The 16466-nt window shown below is 59.3% G+C and overlaps 2 protein-coding genes and 1 long non-coding RNA gene across 24 annotated transcripts in view; 2 read left to right on the top strand and 1 right to left on the bottom strand.

Annotated features, from left to right (window-relative positions):
• The window catches only part of MAST3 (microtubule associated serine/threonine kinase 3), a 37693-nt gene extending 35375 nt beyond the window's left edge, over nt 1-2318 (top strand). For all 22 annotated transcript variants that reach the window (XM_047697661.1, XM_047697652.1, XM_047697600.1 and 19 more), the window contains one exon: nt 196-2318. In XM_047697661.1, the coding sequence (XP_047553617.1) occupies nt 196-728 (533 nt within the window). In that variant the 3' untranslated portion in view covers nt 729-2318. The remainder of the gene's footprint in view (nt 1-195) is intronic.
• A 1261-nt stretch (nt 2319-3579) lies between these two features.
• PIK3R2 (phosphoinositide-3-kinase regulatory subunit 2) lies at nt 3580-16046 on the top strand. The gene is made up of 16 exons (XM_047697718.1): nt 3580-3738; nt 5584-6327; nt 9052-9144; nt 9520-9570; nt 9654-9785; nt 9875-10085; nt 10570-10655; nt 10800-10908; nt 10997-11095; nt 11251-11431; nt 11512-11637; nt 12622-12764; nt 13197-13373; nt 14209-14280; nt 14451-14621; nt 14909-16046. The coding sequence occupies exons 2-16, from the start codon at nt 6006-6008 to the stop codon at nt 15114-15116; spliced, it is 2181 nt and encodes a 726-aa protein (XP_047553674.1). The 5' UTR covers nt 3580-3738; nt 5584-6005; the 3' UTR covers nt 15117-16046.
• Nucleotides 8195-9989, bottom strand: LOC125082306 (uncharacterized). Its single transcript, XR_007121945.1, has 3 exons — nt 9851-9989; nt 9189-9299; nt 8195-8735 (listed from the first exon to the last, which is right to left on the bottom strand). It is a non-coding gene; the product is annotated as an uncharacterized LOC125082306 (long non-coding RNA).
• Nucleotides 16047-16466: the final 420 nt, after the last annotated feature.

Below are 16466 nucleotides of genomic sequence, written 5' to 3'. Positions count from 1 at the left end.
AGGGCTTTGATGGATGAGTAGGAGTTCACCATATCCAAGACAAGGGAACAACTTGCACACAGAATAGGAGGCAAGAAAAGCAGACATACTGGGTAGCCATGGGGAAGGACGTAAGCTTTGGCAGGTGTGCTCAGCCCCACCTCAAGGCTAAAGACATTGAAGCTGGTGGCCCTGACCCTCGTCTGTCCCCCACAGACACCACATCCCCTCCCAGTGTCTCCCCGAGCTCCAGCAGCCCTGCCTCTCCTGCCGCCAGTGGTCACACCCGCCCTAGCTCCCTGCATGGCCTGGCCGCCAAGCTCGGGCCCCCCCGCCCCAAGACCGGCCGCCGCAAGTCTACCAGCAGCATCCCGCCCTCACCACTGGCCTGCCCACCCGTGCCTGTGCCCCCACCCCGCTCACCCTCACCCCTCCCTGGGCACCCACCGGCACCAGCCCGATCTCCGAGATTACGCCGGGGGCAGTCAGCTGACAAGCTGGGTTCTGGCGAACGGCTGGATGGGGAGTCGGGGCGCCGCGGCCGCGGGCCAGACTCAGAGCTGGTGGTCATGCGGCGGCTACACCTGTCCGAGCGCCGAGACTCCTTCAAGAAGCAGGAAGCTGTGCAGGAGGTGAGCTTTGATGAGCCACCGGAGGAGGCCACCGGACCGCTCACCTCTGTACCACAGATTGCTGTGGAGGGCGCTGAGGCTGTGCTGGGAACTCTTGGACCTGCCGGGAAGGACTGATCCCTCACACCTGGCCTCTCCCTGGCCTAGGAGTCGGGCTTTTTTTGTGCAATGTGTTTTCCATAAAGTGACTTCTGGATGGAGACTGAGCCACCAGACTAAGACACCTGGAAGGCGAGAACCCATCTCGGTCCTTACTGGAAGGCAGAGACCGCACCTCCCTCGTGTTCTGGTGCAGATCAGGGGCCATAGGGGCCGGAATGGGGGACGAGGGTGGCATTGTAAATAGCACCAAATCCCTGCGACTAATTTATTACTTTTTATAAGCGATGGGTAGACTGAGCTGCCACTGTGAAGGCAGCTGCCCGGGTCCTGCCCCTTGCACCTGGGACCCCATTTGCAGACGCTGCCCCCTGGGCTGAGAAGGAAGCACTTTGGACAAGTCATGTATGTTCGTGTTTTCTAGGTTTCCTGTATTTTTCTAGTTTTGTGTGTGTGTGTGTGTGTGTGTGTGTTACTTGATCCCATCCTGGCCCAAGACCCACTGATCTGAGGGGATACAGGCAAGCTTACCTGTCCGGGCCCAGTTTGGAGAGTCTACAACTGATTCCCCTCTACCACAGAACAAGCAATGGCGATGATGGACTGGATTCTGGAAGCTACTTCTCACTATCATAGCTTCCATCCTTAGGCCAGTCTTGCTAGAGTTTGCTTCTAGTCCTGAAGGCTTCAGCTTAGAGGAGGGGGTGTGGGAACTGGGACTTTGATGGATGAGTAGGAGTTCGCCAGATCTAGGCAGAGGGGTCATCCATCCCACAGGGTGACACAGATGCTCTGGGAGGGAGACTCAGCACTCCAAGGGTACTGCCAGGGCAGAATAATGTCCGCCCTGCACAAGATTTCATGTGCTTGATGCCCACCAGGGTGAGCCCTTGACCATGATGTGTCTGAAACACCCCATGGCAGGGGGTGGTCCCTCCATGTGTCACAGCCTTCCTAGATTGAAATTCAAGTGAGAAAACCCAACTGGGAGACAGTGGGGCCCAAGTTTGAATCTTGGCTTCCATGTGTGGCTCTGGGAAAATGGCTTTCCCGCTCTGTGCCTCAGTTTCCTTGTGTTTACAAAACTAATCCCAATGACTATTTATTCAGCATCTACTCTATGCCAAACGCTTTTACTCGTGGCTTCTTCCTCAGCCAGTCTTGAGAAGGCTGCAGGTGGTGTCATCATCTCCATTTTACAGTCAAGTAACTGAGGCCTGGTGAGGAGTGGAGACTTGTCCCACAAATCACCTGGTAAAAATCATGCAGCCAGGCCCTTTGATGGGCCTAGTCGACAAGGGAGCTTGAATGGAGAGTCTGGTGCCAGATACAGCTGACTCCCATCTCCAGCTTTCTTCCCTAGGATGCTATGTGACCCACTGGGCATGTCAGACAGAACCTCCATTTCCTATTTGGAGGTGCCTGGCAAGATCACTGTGCCCCACATGGTGAGGGCACTTTCCAGGCACTGCAGCCCACTCTGCATCCCTCCCAGAGACCCCCACCCAGCACTGGCTGGTGTTGGAGCTAGACCAAGGCTGTGCATGACTTGCTCCCTCTTTCCATCCTGGAGCTGACCGTGAATAAAAGCCCACATTTACAAAGAGGTCCAGTGTCTGGATTTGTGAGGGGGAAAGGAAGGGGTAAGGGAAGAAAGAGAGCGGTGGGGACCGGGTGAAAACTGGCTTCATTTACAGGGGTTCTGAAGGCTGCATAGGAGTTCACCAATGAGGTATCTCCCTGATGCATTCTCAGGTCCCTGGCTCCTGCTGCCCTCTCCCTGAATACCCATCATAGGCTCTGCCCTTAAAATCTTCATCCAGGGACGCCTGGGTGGCTCAGTTGGTTAAGCAGCTGCCTTCGGCTCAGGTCATGATCCCAGTGTCCTGGGATCGAGCCCCACATCAGGCTCCTTGCTTGGCGGGGAGCCTGCTTCTCCCTCTGCCTCTGCCTGCCATTCTGTCTGCCTGTATTTGCTCTCTCTCCCTCTCTCTCTAACAAATTAAAAAAAATAAAAATTAAAAAAAAAAATCTTCATCCAGACACCGATCTGGGGCCCTGAGCTGTGTTAATTAAATAAATAAACCATCTTTGTGCCCCTTCTATACAGGTTTTTGCTTGGACTGTACCCTACCACCACCACCCCCAATCCAAACCCCCCCCCCCCCCCACTCAGCTCAGCTCTAGTGTTTTGGATTACTTCTTGAGCTCTGGGTAGTACCAGAAACCTTTGGCCACGCCCCCGTCCCCGAGTGTCTTCGGCTATTTCCGGAAACACTCATCCACGTCTAGGCTCTTGTAGGGCGTGTTCTCGCGCTCGCACGGCTGCGTTCGTTAAGCTGTTCCCACAAGCTCTAGGCTGCCATGGAAACGCTTTCAACCCCGGCCTGTTCCGCCTTCCTGAAAAGCTCAGCTTTCTGTGGTGAGCTCCTCTTCCACCCGACGTCCCTTCCCTGAGCTCCGGGCCACCTCAGTCGCCCTCTGGAGTATTCCATTCTTGGCAAGTTCTGGAAGTTAGGGGTCAGCCTGTGGATCTAAACTTCCAGGGCCTCTATCTGCGTCCGAGCACACTCGGTTCTTTTCAAAACTCTCCGCAGTCGGGAGGCTCAGCCTCTGTTCCATCAATCCCGCTGGAAGGCGCTCGGCGATTTCCGGAATTGCTCCGTCATCTCTAAGCCCAGCCGAACCGGGGAAAGGCTTAGCTGACCCGATTGCACTCGGCTGTTCCCGGAAATGATCGGCGATCTCGTGGCAGCCTCTACCCGCCAGTCCCGCGGGAGTATGTTCGGCTCTTTCCGGAAATACTCGGACGTCCCGAGGGTCCGCCTCCGCCGCGCTTCGCCCGCCTGGCCCGAATGCGCTCGGCCATTTCCGCCGGGGGCGGGCCGGGCTGTTCGGAACCGCGGCGGCGGTGGCGGAGGCGGGGATCCCGGGGCTGCGGCGACGGCGACGGCGGCCGCGGTGGAGCCACGGGTCGGCCTCTACTCGGTGTGACGGCGGCCTCGGCGGCGGTGGCGGCCGCGACCAGGTAAGTCCAGGCCGGCCGGCGCGGCAGGCTGGGCTGGCGTGCGCTCAGATGCGGGGCTCCTAAGCAGAATGTGAGGCCGAGGTGGAAGTCAGAACGCAAGCGCCGAGGTGCATCCCGCCCCGCGGGAACTGGGGGCCTCAGGGGACGGGAGGGAGGCCTCGGGCTCGACCTGGCAGCGGTGTTGCCTGCCCGGGACTGTGGGAGGGGAACGGAATGCTCGCAGGCCGAGATAAGGGGCTGGGGCTGCGGCCCCGAATGGAAGGAGGCCCTGCCTGGAGTGGGGCGTCGAGCAGTAATGAGGGGCACCCAGGCATTGTGTGGGACATAGTGGGATGCAGGAGGGTCGGGGGTCGACTCCGCTTGCGTTGCCCGGGCTAGGCTGCTGGGTCCACGGAGGCCCGCGTGAGCATATGAACACGCAAGAGCGCGCGCGGGCCCTGCGTCCAACCGCCAAGCCCCTGGCCAGGCCTAGCCCCTCCACCCCGCCTCTTGGATTCGGGGAGCGCTGGTTCCCGGGCGCACACACCGGGGCGTGTGCAAACCTGTGCATGCTGGAGCGCGGAGGCGGGCAGGAAAGCGGATCCAGGCGCTTTCCTGGATGTCCCCTCGCTGGGCCTCAGTTTCCCCACTTGTAGAATGGGAGGACGGGGCGGCGGCGGGGGGGGGAGGGTAGACCAGGAAGGAGGTAAGTTTGGGCACCCCGGAATGTGGAGCCTCTGCTCCCTGCTCTGACACCTTCTGAGGCTCTCGAGGTCGGGGGATATAAAGCCCCCACCCGCTGTCTGGTACTCGAGCGCCAGCGTGGTCCACACTTGGTGGCTTTATAAAAGCCAACCTGAACTCTTGGCAAGCAACTTCCCGCTGTCAAGCCTTTGCAGGGACTATTTCCTCTAGCCTGTGCTGTCTCCTTGCCTCTTTGAAGACCTACCGTCTAAAAAAGCATGCCCTCCCCCACTACCCACTCTCTGGAGAACTGAATCTGCAGGACTGAGACTGGGAATGCTATCTGTGGTGGGCTGTTTCCCCAAAAGTTGGGACTCCTGGGGCTTGAGCATCGCCCTGCATCCAGCAGCCTCCCCCCTTGGCAGCTGTGATAACCTCCTCCCATTCACGCTCTCCTGGCTCCATGTCTCCCTTGGGGCCAAGATCCCCTTGATCTCCCATGACCACCCTCCCCCTTGTGTTTTGAGATCCTCCTCTAGGCCCCTCATTTAGCCAAGCCAGGACATGGTCCCCCCTCTTCATTTCTCCCCTGCAGAGACCTTGGACTCACTTCTTAGTCCTTTGACTGTGCTGGGGCCTCTGCCTGGACCGGCTTTCCTACCTCTTTGCTTCCTTACTGCCTCCTCCTGTGCTTAAGTGGCGCAGCCCCTCCTCGGGCTCCCACAGTACCCTGAGAATTCCCCATCACACTCCACCCACTGTGGGTATAACCACCTGGCCCTGTGGCTGCTGCCTCCTGCAATCCATTCTGGGCCTTGAGGTTGGGTGGATCCCGGTCTTTGAGTCCTGGCTTCCTGGTGCACTGAGTGATCGAACAAAGACCTCCAGCTCTGAGCCTCAGTTTCTCCATCTGTAATAAAGGGGCAAGGAAGAGCTGGTTTACTGAGTATGCATTATGCCTGGGGCAGGTTCCTTGAAGCTCTGCTCACCAGGGACCCCCCAAGGCAGGGCTGTTGTTACACCCATTTTACAGCTGGGGAAACAAGCCTAGAGAGGGGCTGGGACTGCCCCAAGGTTACCTAGTGAGTCAGGGGATTGCGACCCCATATTGGGGCCCATCTCCGGGGCGGGGGTGGGAGGAGCCCAACCTGGCTGATGCCACCCTGCCCGTCTTCCCCCTAGGTCGGCGTCCTGGCCAAGCATGGTGACAGCCTGTGCCCTCGGCCCCCTCGTCTGGCGCAGCCGGAAGAGCCGCCAGCCTCGGGCGCCGATGGCCCCCCATGTGAGGGAGTGAGCAGCCTGGCATTGCCCTACGGATTGAGGGGGGACGCAGCGGCTGAGTGAGCTGAGACCACGCTGCCGACCCCCTCCCACCAGCTGACGAATGGTGGACCGAGCAATGAGTGACCCATGTCAGGGTCATGGAATAATGGTGGGAAGCAAGGCATGAGTGACCCCCACGGTCACCTGTAACTTCTCAGTAGAAATAGTGGTCTCAGTGCCCCAGGCCGACTCAGCGGACCCTCCCAGCCCTCGGCCCAGCTGATGGGGCCACTGGGGCCCCGAGCAGCAGCTTGACCGTCCAGACCCCACCCAGCCCCGCCATGGCCGGTGCCGAGGGCTTCCAGTACCGTGCACTGTACCCGTTCCGCCGGGAGCGTCCGGAGGACCTGGAGCTGCTGCCGGGCGACGTGCTGGTGGTGAGCCGGGCGGCCCTGCAGGTGCTGGGCGTGGCTGAGGGCAACGAGCGCTGCCCACAGAGTGTGGGCTGGATGCCTGGCCTCAATGAGCGCACGCGGCAACGAGGTGACTTCCCCGGCACCTACGTCGAGTTCCTGGGTCCTGTAGCCCTGGCCCGGCCTGGCCCTCGTCCACGTGGCCCCCGCCCACTGCCCGCCAGGCCCCGGGATGGGCCCCCTGAGCCAGGTGAGCAGCAGGCAGGGGCTCTGGTAGGGACGGGGTCCCCTCAGACCCTCAGTTTCCTCTTCTTTCTAGTGAGCCAATGGCATGTCTTCCAGGGGAGGAGGAATAAGCTCATTGGGTCAGTTGACAAGTGTTGACTGTGCTGCTGTCAGGCCTGGGCTCAATTCATGGCACTGGGAACACAGTGGGGGGCATAGGCCTGGCCCCGCTCTTGCGGGGCTCCCTGTTCAAGAAGTGACAAGGACGTGATTAGGTGATGAAAAATGCTGTGAGGAAGGAGACTCCCATGGGGAGAGCTGAGGGTGAAGGGCTCCAGGCTATGAGGTAGGAATGTAATGGCAGGTTCGGGGAACAGCCAGCGGAGTGGAGTAGGAAGGGAAGGGCAGCAGGGGCTGTGCCTCAGGGACTCTGTGGGATTGATTTTGATGACAGTGGGGAGCATTCAGTAGGATTCAGAGGTTTGACTTAGCTTCATCCCTCAGTTTGCAGATAGGGTCCCTTGAGAAACCCCCTTTGTTACCTGGTTTCCAAAATGAAGGGAGCCACAAGGCCAAAAAGTATGGACTGATCCCTCGAGCCCATGCAGCGTGAGGACCCCATATCCCTCCTTGGCCATCTACACTTCCAAGGGACGTGCTAGGAGGGAAGAATTGAGGGCACTCAGGGTATGCTGAAGTTGCTATGTGCTGGGTAGAGTGCATGGGTTCTAGCCAGGGAAACTGAGGCTCAGCTTGTGGGGAGGAGGCCAAGTTCCCAGTGCCTGGTAGTCTGCGCCAACCTTCACAACAACCCAGGGAGGCCCCGTGTACAGATGGGGAGACCGAGGTGCAAAGGGATCAAACCACGCACTCGGGGTCCATCCCCCGGTGAAGGCCAAGGCCCTGGGAAGCACCATGGCCCTGACCTTTGGCCTGCCTGGTTTTGTGCCAGAGGGACCCTGGTGCCCCAAGAGGGTCATGCCAGAGCCCCACAGAGTGGGGCCGGATGGGAGGCATGGAGGCGACGGTTTGCAGCATCTGGTGCCTCCAGGGCCGGGGCGTATGTCCTGCCTCAGCCTGGAGGAGCAGGAGGCGGCCCCATCCGGGCTCCCAGCCAAAATCTGCCTCTCCCCCTGGTAACAGCCGCCTCCCTCCTCTGCCTGGCCTCCGTCCAGCCTCCACACACATGCCCACTCCGGGTGTCTGCCTGGCCCCGCCCTCCAAATCCTCCAGGGCTGTGTGACAACCGCCGGGGCCAGCCCTCCCCGGGCCTCAGTTTCCTTATCTGGCAACTGGAAGGCTTGGTCCTTTGCACACTCAGGCCCGGCCCCTCCAGGGTCCTAGGACCACCCAGCAACATGCTGTGGCCGCCTGCGTTTCCTCCACTCAACCCCACACCGGGAGCTAAGTGCAGAACGGTGTCACCTGGGCCCCCAGAGGGAGGTTGCTCCCTCTCTCAGCCTCAGTCTCCATCCATAAAATGGGCGTGACACATGTTCTGACGAGTGTTCCCTCCCTGTTTTGCAAACTCATCACAGGCAGATTTTAGAACTGTGCCTTCCCCTCCATCACCCACCTCCTCTCCCCTTGTTCTCGCTCTCCTTTTTTTTTTTTTTTTTTTTTTCCCCTTCAGTCTTTGGGACTTAGCTGGGCCTTTCTCCAGCTTGAGGCACCACCTGGCCCGTCACTCAGGGACGCCCCGCAGGCCTGGGCTTGCCCCTGCTCTATGCCAGGGCGTCCCTGCCGAGGGCCAAGCCGCATTAGATGGTGGCCGGGCAGGCAGAGCGCGCCTGCACACAAAGGGCCCGGTGGAGCGAGAAACGCAGGGCCATGGAGGCCCCTGGCACCTGCTGAGAGGGCTTTCAGCATCGTTAAAATGGGGGAAATACTTTATTATTATTTTTTTTAAGACAAGATGACTTAGAGAATGAAGGAAGGTCCTCAGAATGAGGTGTTCTGACCCACAGAGGGATTTCGTCCTTTTATTCTTTTCAACCACTCTGTTGTTCACACTGAGGAGGGAGAGAGGACACCGTGAGCAAGTTTCTTACTTGAGGAGACTGAGGCACAGAGAGGGCGAGTGCTGGGCACCAGGTTGCACAGCAGAGCCCTGGCAGGCCCCTGAACCTGCTCTCCTGAACGCCCAAAAGCTCGATGGCTTCAAGCAACAGTTTACTTCCTTGATATTCTGGAGGCCGGAAGCCCAAGATCCAGGTGTTGGCGGGGCCCTGCTCCCTCTGGAGGTTCTTGGAGTGGACGGTTCTTTGTCTCCTCCGGCTTCCAGTACCTCCAGGCGTCCCTTGGCTTGCGGCCGCATCACCCCAGTCTCTGCCTCTGTCCTCACGTGGCCTTCTCTTCTTATAAAGATACCAGTCACTGGATTGAGAGCGCAAAATCTAAGATCTTGTCTCAGAATTCTTACTATCATTATGTCTGCATAGTAAGGTCATAGTCACAGGAATCAGATTAAGATGTGGACATGTCATTTTGAGGGACACTAATCAACCCACTATACCTAGTCTCTGAAGTTGTGTAAACTGATATTTTAACCCAGAAAATTGCTGACCACCAACTCAGCCCTCCCAGCCCCTCCAGCCAGGTTTTGGCTTCCCTAAGATGGTGGTACAGATGTCAGGCACTTGCTTAGACCAGACCCTACCTGGAGCTGCCCAAGCTGAGGTCCACCAGGCAAAAAAAGGGGCTGGGGTCCTTCCAGGGACCCCACCAACGTGCTGTCCCCTTCTGCCAGGCCTCACTCTCCCTGACCTGCCAGAGCAGTTCTCCCCACCTGATGTGGCTCCCCCGATCCTGGTGAAGCTGGTGGAGGCCATTGAGCGGACAGGTGAGCCTCAGCCCCCTTACAACCTCTGTATGCTGCTTGCTTACCTCTGGTAATGGGCAACTCATTCCTTCAGGGGGCTGCCAGACACTCTGCATGGAAAGAAGCTGAGCTTGGATGCTCTGGGTCTCCATGTTGAGTCGGGGCAGTAGTGACTCCTAGGGTGTGGATGGGAATGTCACCAGACCCTCCATTGCATGTACTGTGCCCTCTGGCACCATCTTTCTCCCCTCCCCCCGCCACCGCCCACCCCCGCCGACAATTATCCCTGGGAGGTTGAATAGCCATCCCAGGCCCCACAAGGGGTCCAGGAACCATCCCCGGGCTGGGCTTGCCACCTGGGGTAGAGCTGATCCACCCTTTCCCCTTTCTCCCCAGGTTTAGACAGTGAATCCTTCTACAGGCCTGAGCTGCCTGCCCCGCGCACAGGTGAGGGAAAGCCTCGATGGGCAGGGGTGGGGGGGACAGCTGGCCCGGACATCACGGCCGACATGCCCCCCCTGCACCTGCAGACTGGTCCCTGAGCGACGTGGAGCAGTGGGACTCCGCAGCCCTAACAGACGGTGTCAAGGGCTTCCTGCTGGCGCTACCCGCGCCCCTCGTGACTCCCGAGGCCGTGGCCGAGGCACGCCGGGCCCTGCGGGGTGAGCCTGGCGGGAAACCGGGTTGGGGAGGGGGCCGTGGCAGACGGGAGCCGACTCCGGCTCACCCTGCTCCGGCCGTCTGTCCGCAGAGGCCGCGGGGCCAGTGGGGCCGGCGCTGGAGCCCCCGACGCTGCCACTGCACCGCGCGCTCACGCTGCGGTTCCTGCTCCAGCACCTGGGCCGAGTGGCCCGACGCGCCCCGGCTCCTGGCCCCGCCGCGCGAGCCCTGGGCGCCACCTTCGGGCCGCTGCTGCTGCGCGCGCCTCTTCCCTCGCCGCCGCTAGGGGGCGCGCCCGACGGGTGAGCTGCCGGAGGGGGCGGGGCCTCGGCCCGATTAGCAAGGGGTGGGGCTTTAAATGGAGGAAGCGCCGAGAGCCTTTGCCTGGCAGGAGTCCAGACCGAGTTAAAGGAGTACGAACAGGGCCCTGGGGGAAAGAGGCCAGAGCTGTTGTGACAGCAGGCCAGAAAGGTATATAGCGAGGCTGGGACCTGGGCCCCGGGAAGACCCCAGCAGGCCTGAGACAGTGATGGGGCCCAGACCAGAGGGAAGGCACGTGGGTGGTACGTGTCCCATCGCTTCTGCTCCCCGCCACCCCAAGTGCTCCTGTGCGTTCGTATGAGTGCTTGCTGCATATACATAAACAGGAGTTGGTCTCCCACACCTGCCTGTCATCTGCCCTTCTTCCCTACACCTGCTTTCCCGTCCAGCTGCCCCAGGCGTGCAGACACTGTGCAGGACCACGTGCGCGTCAGGCCCTACCCACTGCACTCCCCTTCCCCCCAGGACTGAGTCCAGCCCTGACTTCCCGGCGCTGCTGGTGGAGAAGTTGCTTCAGGAACATCTGGAGGAGCAGGAGGTTGCGCCCCCAGGTGACCCCTGTACCCATATTATCTCTTATTGTTGGGAGCCTCCAATGCTGACTCGGCCTTGCCAATACCCACAAGGTCTGTTGCAGTAGGAGCTGGCCACAGTATACAATCAGTACTCAATGTGCATTTTTTCCTGTCCCTCAGCGCTGCCTCCTAAACCCCCCAAGGCAAAGCCTGCCCCTGCAGGCCTGGCCAATGGGGGAAGCCCACCCTCCCTGCAGGACGCGGAGTGGTACTGGGGTGACATCTCCAGGTAGGGCTTGGGGATGGGCCACATGGCGGGCAGGGCCCGAAGGGCAGGGTCTCTGGGCGGGCGCCCCCAATCCTGGGTGTCGCCACAGGGAGGAGGTGAACGAGAAACTCCGGGACACGCCTGATGGCACCTTTCTGGTCCGAGATGCATCTAGCAAGATCCAAGGGGAGTACACGCTGACCCTCAGGTGGGGGCCTGTCCCTTCAGGGGTGACTGGGTGTGAGAGCTGCAAGGGAGGCTACCAGGTCAGGAGGACTGGGGGTGGCATGGGGAGCGGGACATGTATAGTTATCAGGATGGCTGGGGGTCCCCCCGGCTGCTGACCCCCCTTCCTGTCCCCAGGAAAGGCGGGAACAACAAGCTGATCAAAGTCTTCCACCGCGACGGGCACTACGGCTTCTCGGAGCCTCTCACCTTCTGCTCTGTTGTGGACCTCATCACCCACTACCGCCATGAGTCGTTGGCCCAGTACAATGCCAAGCTGGACACCCGGCTCCTCTACCCCGTGTCCAAGTACCAGCAGGTCTGTGGCCAGGGAGGGCGGCTCCAGCCGTGGGCCTAAGTGTCCTCAGCAGTTTCTCTGATCACACCGGCTCTCCCCAGGACCAAATTGTCAAGGAGGACAGTGTGGAGGCGGTGGGTGCCCAGCTCAAAGTCTACCACCAGCAGTACCAGGACAAGAGCCGCGAGTATGACCAGCTCTATGAGGAGTACACCCGCACCTCCCAGGTACCACAGGCACCAAGGGGCAGTGGCGAAGCCCTGGGGACAGACATCTGCTTCCAGGTCACAGAGCAGCCACGTAGTGCCCAGAACTCCCCTACAAACAGAAATCAACGTTTTCAAAAAAACACAAAAGAACTGATCAGAAAGCACCAGCCCGTGCCCTGGGGAACAGCCAAGTCAGAACCTTGGAGTGTCTCCTTGAGCCTCTTGAGTCTCGCTGGGCCTCACTTTCCCCATCTGGAACTGTAAACTGGGGCCGCAGGTCTATTTCTCCTGGCCCTTCAACCTAGATGTTATTCAAAGTGCTATCTAGTAACCTGATGAGAGTTGACAGAAACAAAGAGTCAGGAGGTCATGGGAAAAGACCGGGTCTTTTAAAACAGGGAAGAGGGAGGACGGTTTTTTCACACGAGGACTTTTAATAAATTACCTTTCAAAAGTTGGGATGTAGCTTATTCAGACCAGACATCCCATCTCAGGCAGAGAATATTTCTGTCTCCCCTGTTATCCCCAAGAAATTTCTTTCTTGTCCCCGTTTTACGTGATGGATCAACTGAGGCTCTGAGTGGACAAGACGCCTGTCCAAGATTGGTTATGAATATCAGGATCTTGGAAGTGACTTAGGGCCACTGAGTCTGTTTCCCCATGAATAGTTCTGACTTTGTAGGAGGCGTTGGGAGGTTCTACAAGATGATGTATAGAAAGTACTCCGCAGAGTGTCCACCCTGAGAGGCCCCGTGAACTGTATGTTGCAACTAGATCTGTCTTTAATTCTTAGCAGTGCTAAGGAGGAGTGAGTTTGGGGAGTGGGGTTCTGAAGGCTGAATAGGAGTTTGTTGAGTACAGTAGGGGCTAGAGGAATGAGGCACCTGATAGAGGGAACAGCTTGAGCAAAGTCTCCATATCAAAGGTGGGATCTGCCTTTGCCCCCCATGAGGGGCTTGTCAAGAGTCTCGGGCAGAAACAGATTCGCCCCCGTTCCCACAGGAGCTGCAGATGAAGCGCACAGCTATCGAGGCCTTCAATGAGACCATCAAGATCTTTGAAGAGCAGGGCCAGACGCAAGAGAAGTGTAGCAAGGAATATCTGGAGCGCTTCCGACGTGAGGGCAATGAGAAGGAGATGCAGAGGTGAGTTGCCTCCCCTGCCCTGCCCTGCCCCACCTGATCTGGCATAGGCAAGTGGGGAAAGAAAGGAAACACTGGGCAGCCCAAGCTCCAGGAGGAGGGGCGTCATTTAAAAATGGACTTGGGGATGCCTGGATGGCTCAGTGGGTTGAGCCTCTGCCTTTGGCTCGGGTCATGGTCTCAGGGTCTTGGGATCGAGCCCTGCATCGGGCTCTCTGCTTGGCGAGGAGCCTGCTTCCCCCTCTCTCTCTCTGCCTGCTGCTCTGCCTACTTGTGATGTCTCTATCAAATAAATAAATAAAATCTTAAAAAGTAAATAAAAATGGGCTTTGAAGGATGAATAGGAGTTCGCTAGCAAGCAATCAGGGAAATCGGCATGTGCCAAGGCTTGGAGGCTAGGAGCCTTCTAAGGCCTCAGAGCTGCCCCTCTGCCAGGATCCTGCTGAACTCAGAGCGGCTCAAGTCTCGCATCGCCGAGATCCATGAGAGCCGCACAAAGCTGGAGCAGGAGCTGCGGGCGCAGGCCTCAGACAACCGGGAGATCGACAAGCGCATGAACAGCCTCAAGCCAGACCTCATGCAGCTGCGCAAGATCCGAGACCAGTACCTCGTGTGAGTGCCCGGCCCTGTGCTCACCGGCAGGCCCCTCGGTTCGGGGACATCTGGTGAGGTGATCTCTGCCGCTGTCTCACTCGTGTTTTCTCCACCAAGTGGTCCCACCTTGCCCCTGAGACCCCTCAGCTGTCCAGAAGCCCCCTCCCTCTCCATCAGGTCCCTCCTGGCCCCCTCGGCAGGGCTCCCTGTGGGTTGGTCTCAGCCTCCCAGGTGTCTGTGACATGGGAGCACTGCTCCCCTGGGGCTGGGTCACTGGGAGCCTCCCACAGGATGGACTCCGTGAATGCTAACTGGATGTCCTCGCACATGCTGGGGCTGCAGCAGCCCCAGTCTGGGCTCAACTCCTGCCTCTGCCCGCTGGGAACCTCCTTGCCTTAGGTGCTCACATGTACCTGCTGTGTACCAGGCACTGTGCTGAGCACCCTGTGCACGTGAGCTCACTCTGTCTTCTCAAAGTTCTTTGCAAAGTTGCCCCTTAATAGCTGAGGGAAACTGAGGTACAGAACAGACAGCTGCCCTGTGTGAAGTCACACTGCCATGCAACCCTCAGGTGAGACTGGTGGTGATAAGACCTTGCTGGAATGGTGCATTCTGGGGGTTCAGTAAAAGTGAGCAGACACGTAATAGTAAGTCAAGCTTTGCTTGACCAAGCCAAGGCTGACCCCTTGTGGCAACTGGCGTCATTGCACCAAGAACTGGCCCTCGGAGGTCCCCCGCACCCCTTGCCTCCAGCCAGGCCCACCCTGGCCCACTGGGGGCTAGTCATTCTGTGCTACGGCTGCTGTTCCCCTACCAGCAGTGTGGAACAAGCCCACATTTCCTCTTCCTCCAGGTGGCTCACTCAGAAAGGCGCCCGGCAGAAGAAAATCAACGAGTGGTTGGGGATCAAAAATGAGACTGAGGAGTAAGTGAACCCCTACCTGAGGGGGGGCCAGGGAAGGCTTCCCAGAGGAGTGGCCATTTTCAGGGGGTTTTGCAGAATGAGTAGGAGTTCACCATGAGCGCTGTCCAGGCGGCAGGGAAGTCTCAGGCTTGGGGGTGAGTGACCAGGTCCTCTCCCTGCTTCCCCCACAGCCAGTATGCGCTGATGGAGGATGAGGACGACCTGCCCCACCATGAGGAACGCACGTGGTATGTGGGCAAGATCAACCGGACACAAGCCGAGGAAATGCTGAGCGGCAAGCGGGATGGCACCTTCCTCATCCGTGAGAGCAGCCAGCGTGGCTGCTATGCCTGCTCCGTGGTGTGAGTGCCTGGTGGGGGCTCCGGGAGTGAGCTGAGGGGTGGGGGATCTGAACCTCTGGGAAGATCTGCTGGGAAGGAGTCATGACCCCCATGGCTGCCAGAGGCAGAAGGGATTGTTGGGGGACAAGGGAGGAAGCTAGGGCCGCGTTTGGGCAGGAGGTGGTGGCATCTGGGCCAGGTTAGGGTCATGGGCAGAGGTCACCGGAAAGAAACGGCAGGAACTCAGGGGAACCCTGCTGGAGCGCCCCCCACCCCCTGACCGCCTGCCCCTCTGCGCATGCCTGCAGGGTGGACGGCGACACCAAGCACTGCGTCATCTACCGCACCGCCACAGGCTTCGGCTTTGCGGAGCCCTACAATCTGTACGGGTCGCTGAAGGAGCTGGTGCTGCACTACCAGCACGCCTCGCTCGTGCAGCACAACGACGCGCTCACGGTCACGCTCGCCCACCCGGTGCGCGCCCCCGGCCCTGGGCCCCCGCCCCCTGCCCGCTGAGCGCTGGGCGCAGGACAGCGCAGAGCGGATACACCCCAGGGCCTGGAGGCTGGGGAGGCAAACCCCCCCCCCCGACCGAGGGCTCCGTCTTTCGGGTTTTCTGTCTGCCTCTCTCTTTTGTGAGTCTCTTTCTCTCCATTTCTTTCTTTCTGAGCCTCTCTCTCAGTCTCTCCCGGTCTCTTTCCCTCCCCATCCAACTGTCCTTCTCTCTGTCCCTCCATGTCTCTGGGTTGGGACTCCTGCCTCCCCTGCCCCATATGCCCCTCTCCTGTAGGCACTGCCCTCTGGCCATCCTGAACCCTGTGCCCTGCCCACCAGAGGCCCCCCCTTCTCCAGGGTCCCCAAAGACCCACCTGGCTGTACCTGCCATGTTTACAGAGGCCCCTGGGCTGTGCGGCCTCAGCCTGGGTGCCCCAATTTTTAAGCCATAGACCTGGAGTCACGGCAGGAAGGAACTTTACTTGGCCAAGTCCAAGAACCACCTTGGCGGGGACATTCTGGGCCGGGCGGGACCCGCCCCACAGACCCCAACTTCCCCTCCAAACCCTGAAGTGAAACCACCACTTGGTCGTCCCCACATAGGGGCCACTGCCAAGAAGTACCCCCAAAAAAGAAAAGAATTAAAAATAAACGGACGAGCCAGCCCCACCCGGCAGCAGGCCTCCCAGAAGTAGAGGTGGCCTGGCCGCACCGCTGCCCATGGCACTTCTACCCCGTCCAAAGTCAAGGCTTCTCCTCAATCACCTGGGTTCTGTTTTTATTTCTTCTTAACTGTAAAGCCCTTTTTTCTCTCCTCTTTTGGGACGAGAGCCCTGGTTTTCTACACTGCCCGTGGACCCCCCCCCCCCCCGCCGCCTGCCCAGCTAGGCTGGTGGGCCGGTTTTGTATGGTACGTTGATACTGATACGGATATAAAACACAGAACATGTGGATGCTTCTATTGGTGGTGGTGGGGGGCTTCTCTATGGCCACCGTGTGCTGGGGACCCCGGCGTTCCCAGGGTCACACACACATCTAGCCCCTGGGTTTATAATTCCAGGGAGCCAAGGAAGGCTGACGACCCTCCCCAAGCACCACCCAGTTTAGCTGCTTGTGACCAGAGAAGGTGAGAGACTTGCCCAACCAAGGTCACACAGCAAAGAGGTTCAAACCCTGAGCTCTGCTCTACAGTACGGCCTGCTCAAGGCACCCCAGACATCAGACACCAGCCTTTCACCAGTACCCGGGCTGCCCCCCACCCTGGCCCCAGCCCCCCAGGCTGGAGTCCCAGCACTCAGACACCACCAGCCAGGCCCTTCGGAAAGTCCCCTCCCCTCTGATATGCAGCTGCATCATGGGTCGGGTGGAGGC

The sequence above is a fragment of the Lutra lutra genome, chromosome 1, assembly GCF_902655055.1.
Source record: "Lutra lutra chromosome 1, mLutLut1.2, whole genome shotgun sequence".
NCBI lineage: Eukaryota > Metazoa > Chordata > Mammalia > Carnivora > Mustelidae > Lutra > Lutra lutra.
The sequence above is the reverse complement of the archived record's forward strand: the minus strand, read 5'-3'. Positions and strand labels throughout refer to the sequence as shown.